This window comes from Mastomys coucha, unplaced genomic scaffold (assembly GCF_008632895.1).
Source record: "Mastomys coucha isolate ucsf_1 unplaced genomic scaffold, UCSF_Mcou_1 pScaffold21, whole genome shotgun sequence".
Lineage (NCBI taxonomy): Eukaryota > Metazoa > Chordata > Mammalia > Rodentia > Muridae > Mastomys > Mastomys coucha.
In genome coordinates this window covers 143,430,761-143,443,179 of record NW_022196904.1, presented here as the reverse complement: position 1 = coordinate 143,443,179, position 12,419 = coordinate 143,430,761, and the positions used below count along the sequence as shown (strand labels likewise).

Sequence of the window (12,419 nt, the reverse complement as noted above, 5' to 3'; positions counted from 1 at the left end):
GGGTGCACATGAATAATTCTATCACAATTATGAGTTATATAATACTCCAGGCTACTTTAAAAATGTTGTTTAAATATATTAGCAAAGCATTTGAGAAATCCTTATGAATAGAGGAACTTTCCCTAAATGAAAAAGATAATAAAATTTCTAAAATCATAATCTAGAATATAAAATGATTTCACTTTATTTTGAAAGAACAACACTTATACTGTCATGAGACAGAAGCAGCAATTACACTCAGAAGTATCAGTAAACAACTAAAGCCACACATTTTAATCAGTCAGATGTGCCATTAAGTCATAATCCCTGCAATTTCATGGATGCATTAATAAATGTTTTCAGTCAATCTTTAATTATCTTGTTAAATCCTCATTACATAATATGAATCAGGTAATGAAGACCTGAAAATGAGCAGGTCTTAATTGACAGCTGGGAAGGAAACACTGGCTTCTTTCCATCTAAAGGCAATGGAGTGTTACTCCTGCTCCAGACTCAGAGAAAGAGATAGAAAATGTTATTATTTTACTTGAGCCAATGATATGTTCTTTTTCTCCTCCAAATACTAACTAGGATCACAGAGGCAATGATTAAAGGAAGAAACGTTACTGAGATCACCGAATTCATCCTCCTAGGATTCTCTGATTTCCCCCAAATCAGAGCACTGCTCATTGTTATGTTCCTCACCCTGTACATTACAACACTGACCTGGAACCTGTCCCTTATTGTTTTAATAAGGATGGACTCCTACCTCCATACACCTATGTACTTCTTCCTCAGTAACCTGTCCTTTATAGACATCTGCTATATCACTTCAACAGTCCCAAAGGTGCTTTCAAACCTCTTCCAGGAAAAAGAAACTATCAGCTTTTTGGGCTGCATAATTCAATACTTTATGTTTTCCACTATGGGACTGAGTGAATCTTGCCTTATGACAGCCATGGCCTATGACAGGTATGCTGCCATTTGTAACCCTCTTCTCTATTCATCAATCATGTCACCCACTCTATGTGCTCAGATGGTGATGGGAAGCTATACAGCAGGACTCATAGGTTCTGTATCTCAGGTGTGTGCCTTGCTACAGCTCCACTTCTGTGGACCTAATGTCATCAGACATTTCTTCTGTGACATGCCCCAGCTGTTAAATCTTTCCTGTACTGACACTTTTTTTGCCCAGGTAGTGCTTCTAATATTAACAATGTTGTTTTGTCTTACAAATGCCTTAGCCATCTTGATATCCTATGGCTATATCGTCTTGTCCATTATGAAGATCACTTCAGCTAAGGGTAGGTCCAAGGCCTTCAACACTTGTGCTTCTCATCTGACAGCTGTTTCTCTATTCTACACCTCCAGTGCTTTTGTCTATTTGACTTCCAGCTCTGGTGGCTCCTCCAGCTTTGACAGATTTGTATCTGTCTTCTACACTGTGCTCATTCCTATGTTGAACCCTTTGGTGTATAGTCTGAGGAACAAGGAAATCAAAGATGCTGTAAAGAGGTTACAGAAGAAGCTGGGATGCTGCTAATAAAAGAATCTGAGGTTTCTGACAGATTTCCCCTACAAACTACTTACTTAGATAGAAAAAAGATTCAAACCGATAATATCCATGTAGACTGTGACTGATTCAATGCTACTGAAACATAATCTTTGTAAATCCTGATGGTTTATCCTTTTCATGTTACATCAGAAATGTCTTCATCAGTCATTATTTATCCACAGTATTGGTGAAATATCCAAATTTATAAGTTTTTACTGCTGCAATTAAAGACTTTCAGCCCTGCATCCTGTCATTACAGAAGGCTGTAAGCATCCCTGTGTTCAGAACTCTTATCTCACAAATGGACCAATTCAGCAGAATAAAGACTTGGTGGAAACCAAGGTTGTTCTTTTTTTCTGAACAAGAAACCTCCTGTTAGAAGGAATAAAATTAACATTGACTTGGCTTTGCTTCCTGGGAAATAACTACTTCTTATAGTTAAAGTGTTTCTAAGGCAAATCAATGCTAATCAACTATGAATTTTGAGGTCCTATTCTTGCTTCCACTAGCAACTGGGTAAGTGAAAAAGATGTGGACTAAGCCTTCAGTAAAGATGAAGAAAATGGTTTGTTCATTTACTGTGAGTGTGATTATGTGATTCTTCTTTTTATTTATTAGATATTTTCTTTATTTATATTTTAAATGTTATCCCCTTTTGTGGTTTCCCCTCTGAAAAAAAAAACTTATTCCCTTCCCTCTCCCCCTGCTTACCAACCCACACACTCCTGCTGTCTGGCCCTGACATTCTTCTATACTGGACCATAGAGCCTTCACAGGACCAAGGGACTCCTCCCATAGATGAATGACTAGGCCAACCTTTTCTACATATGCAGCTGGAGCCATGTGTACTATTTGGTCGGTGGTTTAGTCCCTGGGAGCTCTGGGGGTACTGGTTAGTTCATATAACAAAAAATTAGGACAGCAAAATCTATTCTCAACAATAAAAGAACTTCTGGTGGAATCAAACTGTACTACTAAGCAACTGTGATAAAAACTGCATGATATTGGTACAGTGACAGGTAGGTAGATCAAAGGAGTAGAATTGAAGACCCAGAAATAAACCCACACACCTATGGTCACTTGATCTTTGACAAAGGAGCTAAAACCATCCAGTGGGAAAAAGACAGCATGTTCAACAAATGGTGCTGGGTCAACTGGCAGTTAGCATGTAAAAGAATGTAAATTTATCTATTCCTATCTCCTTGTACAAAGCTTAAGTCCAAGTGCATCAAGGACCTCCACATAAAACCAGATACACTGAAACTAATAGAAAAAGAAAGTGGGAAAGAGCACATGGGCACAGGGGAAATTTTTCTGACCAGAACACCAATAGCTTATGTTCTAAGATCAAGAATTGACAAATGGGATCTCATAAAATTGCAAAGCTTCTGTAAAGCAAAGGTCACTATTAATAGGACAAAACAACAGTCCACAGATTGGGAAACGATCTTTACCAATCCTACAACTGATAGAGGGCCAATATCCAATATATACAAAGAACTCAATAATTTAGACTTCAGAGAACCAAATAACCCTATTAAAAATGGGGTACAGAGCTAAACAAAGAATTCTCAACAAAGGAATAACGAATGGCTGAGAAGCACCTAGAGAAATGTTCAACATCCTTAGTCATCAGTGAAATGCAAATCAAAACAACCTTGAGATTCCACCTCACACCAGTCAGAATAGCTAGGATAAAAAAATTCAGGTGACAGCAGATGCTGGAGAGGTTGTAGAGGAAGAGGAACACTCCTTCATTGCTGGTGGGATTGCAAGATGGTACAACCATTCTGAAATTAATTTGGCCATTTCTCAGAAAATTGGACATAGTACTACCTGAGGACCCAGCTATACCACTCCTGGGCATATACTCAGAAGATGCTTCAACATGTAATAGGGATACTTGCTTCACTATGTTCATAGCAGCCTTATTTATAATAGCTGGAAATACTGTCCAGATGTCCCTCAACAGAGGAATGGATACAGAAAATGTGGTACATTTACACAATGGAGTACCACTCAGGTATTAAAAACAATGAATTTATGAAATTCCTAGGAAAATGGATGGATCTGGAGGATATCATCCTGAGTGAGGTAACCTAATCACAAAAGAACACACATGGTGTGCAGTCACTGATAAGTGGGTATTAGCCCAGAAGCATGGAATACCCAAGATACAAACCATAAGAAACTCAAGAAGAAGGAAGACCAATGTGTGGACACTTAGATCCTTCTCAGAATGGGAACAAAATACCCATGGAAGGAGTTACAGAGAGAAAGTGTGGAGCAGACACTGAAGAAAGGACAATCCAGAGACTGCTCCACCTGGGAATCCTTCTCAAATACAATCACTAAACCCAGACACTATTGTGGCTGCCAGCAAGTGCTGGCTGACAGGAGCCTGATTATAGCTGTCCCCTGAGAGGCTCTTCCAGTCCCTGACAAATACAGAAGTGGAGGCTCACAGCCATCCATTGGACTGAGCACAGCATCCCCAATGAAGGAGCTAGAGAAAGAGTTGAAGGGGATTATGTGATTCTTGAAATCAGAGTCCATATGAGATTTCAAATCTAAATTCTAAATGATCAATAGCAAAATCTGACACTGTGGTACTCTATCTTCCTTTCTTAAATCATGGCAATTTATTCTTGGTTAACATAGACAATGGGATAATACTATGGAATTCCTTCTGATATTTCAAATATAGATTCTATTTTTTTATGCCAGAACACATATGAATTTACTGTAGTAAGGTACTGAATACTCAGTCTCTAAAAATTAACAGAGTATGTGTAAAATGCTGCACAGGTCTTTACAGTTAAAGAACAATATAGATATAATTAATAGTCTACTAAGTATCCCTCAAAGATCCTGAACAGCAGTGTCTAAGAGGAGCTTGGTTGGCCTGTTTTCTAGAAATTCTAGATACTTTTCTCTGTTTTGGCAGGTGAAAACAAGTTCAAGATTAGAACACAATGGTAACAACTTCTTTCAAATTTACTTTCCTCTGGCTTCTTTGTTACTTAGGATTATACATGACAATGTTCAAAATCACTCTTATCTATGATGTATTTTGTACAATGAAAAAGGAACAGAGGTGATGTAAAGATTTGTGGAAAGAAATTTTCAGAGATAGATCACACTTTGCCCTTTGTGCTTTCTCACTTTACTACTGAGATAGGAAATATTGCAGACATTGTTCTATTAGTAGAGTTATGGAAGGTGGATCAAGTTTTCTGACCTTGGCTGACCTTGGTGGATTATGAAATAGTAGACAAAATAAAGCTTTATTATTAAGCTCTTGAGTTTTTGGTTGTTTGCTCAGCATAACAGAACCTCATACCTTTAACATCTGGCTTCATATTATCAGACACTCCAGTCATTCTCCCTCATCCTTCCTTTCCCCAATTTATCCCAGAATCCCAGCCAACAATACCAGCAAGAATTCCCTGTGAAGGCAACAGGTGAGCCACAGCCTTCATTCTCACCAAAAATCCAAGAAGGAAACAGAATCCAAGGAAAAAATAGCCATCCAACAAAAACTTAGCCAAAAATTAGCACATAAACCTATAATCATCACAAACCAAGATACCTAGACATTGGCACAAAATCTCAATCAATAACAACGAAGCCAATATTTCTCTACCAGAGCCCAGACATCCTATCACAGCAGGTCCTGAATATTCCAGCATAGCTGAAGCACAAGAAATTCTTCAACCAACTACATGAAGGTGATAGAGATCCTTGAAGAGGAAATTAATAAATCCCTTAAGGAACTCAAGAAAAGCACAAACAGTTGAAGAAGACTGTTCAAGACCTGAAAAATGAAAATAGAAGCAATAAAGAAAATAAAGCTAAGGAAATTTTGAAAATAAAATATTCAAGAACTTAAACAGAAACTACACAGAGAAAATTCACCAACACACTACAAGAGATGGATAAGAGAATCTGGGTTTGGGATAATTATAGGTCTATAGGCATTGAAGACACAATAGGAAAAAATGGTTACATCAGTCAAAAAAATGTTAAATCTAAAAAGTTTCTGACACAAAGCATCCAGAAAACCTGGGACACTGTAAAACAACCAAACTTAACAATAATAGGAAACAGGGAGATAGCCAAGGGAGTACTCATTGAATGGCTGGGCCCCTGGGAGCGACAGTTGCCTATCTGTCAAAGAAATTACACTCTGTTGCTTCTGGGTGGCCTGATTGTCTACTGATAGTGGCAGTGGTGGTGGTTTTAGTTAAAGATGCTGATAAATTGACTCTGAGGCAAAACCTGACTGTGACAGCTCCCCATGCCTTGGAGAGCATTGTTTGCCAGCCCCTGGATTGATGGCTGACCAACACTCTCATGACTCATTATCAGACTTTGTTGCTAAACTCAGATTGGGTGACCTTCATATCACTAGTGACCATCAACTTGGCCACTCTGCTACCTGACCCTGACTTCAATCCACCAGCTCATGATTGCCAGCAGATTCTAGCTGAGAACCAGAGATGGCAAAAGGACCTGTCAATTAGCTGCTTCCCAATGCAGAGGCAACCTGCTTCACTGAGGCAGCAGCTACCTGGTAGAGGGACAGCACAAGCAGGAGCCACCATTGTGAAGAGGTGCCAGGTGGTCTGGGCGGAACTGCTTCCTCCGAGAATGTCAGCCTAAAAGGCAGAGTTGATAGCCCTGATGAAAGCCTTGGACCTTGGGGCAGGCAAAAAGATTAACATCTACATCGACAGTAGGTATACCTTTTCTATATACCAAGAGAGAGAGGACTACTCACATCAGAGGGGAAAGAAATAAACAAGCAGAAAATCTTAGCTCTGATGAAGCCAGCAACTGTGAGTATTATTCATTGCCCAAGACATCAGAAGGGAAGAGATTCAGTGTCCCTGGGCAATAACCAGGCAGATCAAGTGGCTATGCAGGAGCCTATCCTGGTTATGGATCTGCAAGAGACATCCACTAGGAATTGGGACTGGACTAAGAGATGGCCTCACTTAGAACGTATTGAAGAAAAAAAGGACTCAGATTGCTAGCCACCCTACCAACTATTACCAAGAGAAGGTAGGACAGTGGTATACACAAGAAGGGAGAACTATAGTCCCCAGAAAGCAAGTAAAAGAATTACTAGGCCAAATGCAAAGATGGACTCATTTAGGGGATAGAAATCTTGTCCAAGCAGTTAAAAGACTATATATATATATATATATCAGGTTCTGGGCCAGAAAGACAGTAGAACAGTGTAAGGTAATATTTATGCAGCCAAGAATAAACAGGGCAAAAGACCTAGGGGAGAACAGCCTGAAATTTATTGATAGGTCAATATTACAGAAGTTAAGCCAGGAAAATATGGTTACAAATACCTTCTAGTGTTTATAGATGTTTTCCTGGATGGGTTGTGATATTCCCTACCAAGTGGGAAACAGATACCTTGGTAGCTAAGGAGATGTTAGAAGAAAAATTTCCAGAGGTTCGGAGAGCTCAAGGTAATTGGATTGGACAATGGTCCTGCTTTTGTCTCGTAAGGTAAGTCAGGGATTGATAGAGATATTGGGGACTAATTGGAGGCCCCACTGTGCATACAGAGCTCAGAGTAGGTAAAGAGACCTTGATAAAATTGACCTTGGAGACTGGCTAAGACTGCAACATGGCATTGCTCATGTTGAATGTATTCCACCTAGTAATGTACAACCTCTATCTAAGTCAATGGAGGAGTGTTCCTATTCTCTACATCCTCCCCAGCATCTGTTGTCACCTGAGCTTTTGATCTTAGCCATTCTGACTGGTGTGAGGTAAAATCTCAGGGTTGTTTTGATTTGCATTTCCCTGATGACTAAGGATGTTGAACATTTCTTTAAGTGCTTCTTAGTCATGCAAAATTCCTCAGTTGAGAATTCTTTGTTTAGCTCTGTACCCCAATTTTTAATAGGGTTATTTGGCTCCCTGGAGTTCTTTCTATATTTTCTTCTTGAGTTCTTTCTATATTTTGGTTATTCACTCTGTTCTGGATGTAGGTTTGGTAAAGATCTTTTCCCAGTTTGTGGGTTGCCATTTTGTCCTATCGACAGTGTCTTTTTCCTTCCAGAAGCTTTGCAATTTTATGGGGTCCCATTTGTCTATTGTTGATCTTAGAGCATAAACCATTGGTGTTCTGTTCAGGAAATGTTCTCCTGTGCTCATGTGTTCGAGGCTCTTCCCCACTTTCTTTTCTATTAGATTCGGTGTTTTATGTGGAGGTCCTTGATTCACTTGGACTTGAGCTTTGTACAAGGAGATAAGAATGAATCAATTTACAGTCTTCTATGTGCTGACATCCAGTTGAACCAGCACCATTTGTTGAAAATGCTGTCTTTTTTCCACTAGATAGTTTTAGTTCCTTTGTCAAAGATCAAATGACCATAGGTGTGTAGGTCTTCAATTCTATTCCATTGATCCACCTACCTGTCTCTGTACCAATACCTTTATCACTATTGCTCTATAGTACAGCTTGAGCTAAGGAATGGTGATTCCTCCAGAAGTTCTTTTATGGTTGGGAATAGTTTTTGCTATCCAGGGATTTTTGTTATTCCAAATGAAATTGAGAATTTCTCTTTCTAACTCTCTGAAGAATTGAGTTCGAATTTTGTTGGGAATTGCATTGAATCTGTAGACTGCTTTGGTAAGAGGGCCATTTTTACTATATGAATCCTCTCAATCCATGAGCATGGGAGATCTTTCCATCTTCTGAAGTCTTCAATTTCTTTCTTCAGGGACTTGAAGGTCTTGTCATACAGAGCTTTCACTTCCTTGGTTAGAGTCACACCAAGATATTTTATATTATTTGTGACTATTTGTTGTTTCCCTAATTTCTTTCTCAGATCATTTATCCTTTAAATAAAGGAAGGTTACTGGTTTGTTAGAGTAAATTTTATATCCAGCCACTTTGCTGAACTTGTTCAGCTGTAGGAGCTCACTGGTAGAATTTTTGGGGTCACTAATGTATAGTATTATTTCATCTGCAAATTTCCTGACCCACAGGGCATTCAGCAGAGACCTAGAGCAGGGGAGAGGCACTGAGGCAGGACAAGAGACACGAAGAATAAGAACAAGACAGGTTTCTGATCAAGCTCTTAAAACTTTACTTCAGGAATGGCAATATAAGCATAAACAAGAGGAGACTTCAGGGAGGGAGGAAGAGCTTCAAGGGCTTTCTGAAGGTCAGGTGGCAATCTTCAGCCTCTGGAACCAGTGGTCACAGTGTCCACAAACACCCACACATTCTTACTGTTAGACTATACAAGTTCTCTCAGGGCTATATATGTAAGCTTGTAAATTTCCACAAGGCCATGGTTAAGGTCATGGCTCCTGGCATCTCCTCTCTCTATATTATTTTTAAATATGATGTCTAAAAGAATAAACCAAGGTGATCAATAGTTGCCTCATTCTTAGATGAGTGGGCATTAACCAGCAGGGGGAGCATTGACCTGACTCCTCCCATGGGTCAGATTACCATTATATCCCACGGTCATGGCTCTTGGTATCTTTTGGCCAAGGAAGAGCCTTGGAGAATTCTTAGGATAAGGTTAAAGAACACATATCAACCTCCTTGCAAAGCAGGTTTATCTCACAGGGAATTCAGAGACGGTCCATATGGGACCTTCCCTTACATTGCTTAGCCTCACAGCCCACTCTGGTGCCCATACTGGATTCATTTTTTCCAGAACCAATATGCACAGATCTTAATCCTATGCAGCTCCTAAAGGAAACTGAGGACATTGAGAACAAGTCTTTACAATTTGACATGAACATTCTCTAGAAATACCAAATTATTATCTCAAGTCATTACTATTTTGATGATGTAAAGAATGGGATTATATGGCCAATTGGCCTATAATCTGCCTGGGATACAAATCTGCTGTGGCAGTGCCTTAAGGGGTCTTGTCCAAGCAGTCTAGGATGAGTTCTTAAATGTCCAAAGACAGTCCTTTAAAGGAAAAGTACTTTCTCTTAACGAGTTTATATGTATAAACAATTGTAACATTTGAATTAGCAGTATCTAAAAAGGAACAATTTTAAGCAATTGTAAACCCTGAGCTAGCTTGCTACCTACCTATCTATCTATCTATCTATCTATCTATCTATCTATCTATCTATATTGGCCATCAGTATACAAATTAAAAGCTTGATTTTAGCACTTTAAAAAGTGACTACAGAACGTAGTTCAATTATTTGTGCTGAAGTAGAGGGAATCTCATGAGAATAAACATTAATCCAATCACATATACTTTTCTCCCATAGAAGGGCTTTTTATAAATACAATAAATGTATTCTTTATGGGATGCATACATAAATTTACAGGAAATATATCAATTTTGCCTAAAAATTTGCTATGTAATAGGCCAAATATCAATAAATATTCTGCAATAAAAAAATTTAATTGCTTTTTGAAACAAGGAATAGATGTCTCGTCAGATTTTTAAGACATTCTTTCTAAAATACCTTCATGATTCTATAGTACAATTCTTTATTAGCACCACAACAGCTTCATAACAGGATGTTAAAAATTTACTTGGAGATGAAGAAAGATGAATCCACTTTAATGTCCTTTTTTGCCAAAGAATTGCTGTGGGCACGTTGAGTAACAATAACTAACATTTGATTACAATAGATTACAGTTGATAACAGTTGATTACAGAAGCTTCCTCTACTTTCTGTAAAGCTTTGTCTCTCACCAGTTAATTTGCATCCCCCTTGATAATACCTAACAAAAGCTTAAGTCCTCGTGTGGTGAGCTTAAAGGTGAGGTCTTAGCCAATAAACAACTCCTGGAAGCTTTTGAAAATAATTTAAAGTAAGCAAATCATCTTTTCTTTCTTGAATTCTCTGTACCACATTTCCTGGGATATAACTGAGGCCCCAAATATTGAAAAAGATATTGCCTCTGAAACATTTTCTAGAGCAACAACTACTCTAAAATTTTTAAAGCTCATGGTGTAATGGCAAAGGTAGTAAAATTTCTTTTTAGAGAGATTAGATAATAAACATACACTGAAAAATTCAAAGTCCTAGCTTCTTGTACTGAAGCAGTGTGGGGCAGTGTTGGGCAGTGGCCTGTTCAGGTAATTTAAGCTCAGTAGATCATTTGGCTTTGACCCTGGAGCCTTCATGGGCAGTTTTCTGCTTGCAGGGGGCAGAAGGAGCTTGGCCATAACTCCTGAGTCTTTGGTTACTGTTTCAGTCACAACCCCTCACAGCTGCCCCAACAGATGTGTGCTCTATCAGGCATACAATGCCCCAAGCTCCCAGCATTCTAGCTGGACCCTATCCCCAGTCATCTGACCACAGCACAGTCAAGCATGCCTCACCCCATACAATAAAAGGAGCAGTTTGCCCCCTCCTCTCTCTCTTGTTCTTCCCTCTCTCTTGTTCTTCCCCCCTCTTGTTCTTTGTCTCTGCTCTCTCCTCTTGCTCTCTCTCTCCTCTCTCTTTCCTGCTCTTTGTTCTCTTCTCTTGCCTTCTTTCTTTCTTTTTTTTCTTTTCTTTCTTTTTTTTCTCTCTCTCTTTTCTCCTCTCCTTCCACTCCTTCACTCTACTTGACCGGCCTATTTTCTCCTTCCTACAATAAAATATCTCATTTATAAATTGCCTCCGTTTTAACTAACGTGCTGTGTTGTGTAGCCACAGGCCTCAACACCAGGGAGAGAGAAAGAGACACAGGCCTCAGCACCAGGCCCCAATTTTGGTACAACAAAGCAGAATTTTTTTTAACATAGTGTAAGGCTATTAGCCACTCTTAAAGGCAAAACTTTCTAATGATTACAAACTCACTAGATGCAAACCAGGATGTAGAGGGAAAAAACAACCTTCTAAATGCACAATAATTTTATATGAAATAGGAAGGCCAGATTGTAATGCCTCTATAAGTTCTAGGGCCTCATTAACCTTTCATAAATCTTAAATTTAAACTTTATTTTGAACAACACGTAGATAGATCTGTGATAATGCTGTTTTGTCTTAAAAATAATTCCCCAGAGGCAAGGAGAGGTGAGGCCATACAAACTTCTCTAGGCAGGGTTTGTAAAACAAAGGAAATGCCTCACAAGCCTTGGAGACTGCTCTGAGGTTCGCATTAACTCAAATGTAAATATTTTTTAATCTGAGTATACTGCATGAGTCCAGGCCCAAAGATTACACCTCCTGCAGTGAGGATAAATTCCAGGGAAACAATTCTCTGTCTATTCCTCTAATTTTTAGACAGTTTTTCCTAAGGCAATTTATACTAAAAACATTCCTTATCACCTCAGTGTTGTGAAAGCATTGCTTACACATACTATAGTCCCCTGAAAGGCAGCAAACATAGCTAGACTCTGATTGTATGAGGGTCTAATTTTTGTGCAAAGACGAATATATCCAGATAAGTCTGTCTTTGCTTTGTACGGCCGCAGAGAGCTACTTTAGTGTTCTCATAAGACACTTGTGTAACAAAAGGAACCCCTTCTGGTAGGTCTCCAAAAAATCTACTAGCTGTTTTTAGTAGTACAAACTTCTTGAAACAATTTATCAAGAGCCTGTTTGATTCCAAATAAATTCTCACTGAAATCTCCTTTCTAAGCTTGGGAGGTTAAATTTTGTTTCCCCAAAACATGGTCAGGTTGTCACAGGAATACCCCACTATGCTGGTATCAATTTTGTCTTAGTCTTGGGTTCTATAAGAGAGCAGGCTGAGCAAGCCTGGAGAAGCAAGCCAGTAAGAAAGATCTCTCGATGGCCTCCGTGTCAGCTCCTGCCTGAGTTCCAGTCCTGACTTCCTTTGTGATGAACAGCCATGTAGAAGTAAAGCCAAATAAACCCTTTCCTCCCCAACTTGCTTCTTGGTCATGATGTTGTGCAGGAATAGAAACCC

The 12,419-nt window shown here is 39.1% G+C and overlaps 1 protein-coding gene across 1 annotated transcript; it reads left to right on the top strand.

Moving 5' to 3' along the window:
• The first annotated feature begins 583 nt into the window (after positions 1-583).
• On the top strand, positions 584-1,522 carry LOC116101057 (olfactory receptor 5AN1-like). The gene has a single exon (XM_031384752.1). It carries the CDS (start codon positions 584-586, stop codon positions 1,520-1,522), a length of 939 nt encoding a protein of 312 aa, XP_031240612.1.
• Positions 1,523-12,419: the final 10,897 nt, after the last annotated feature.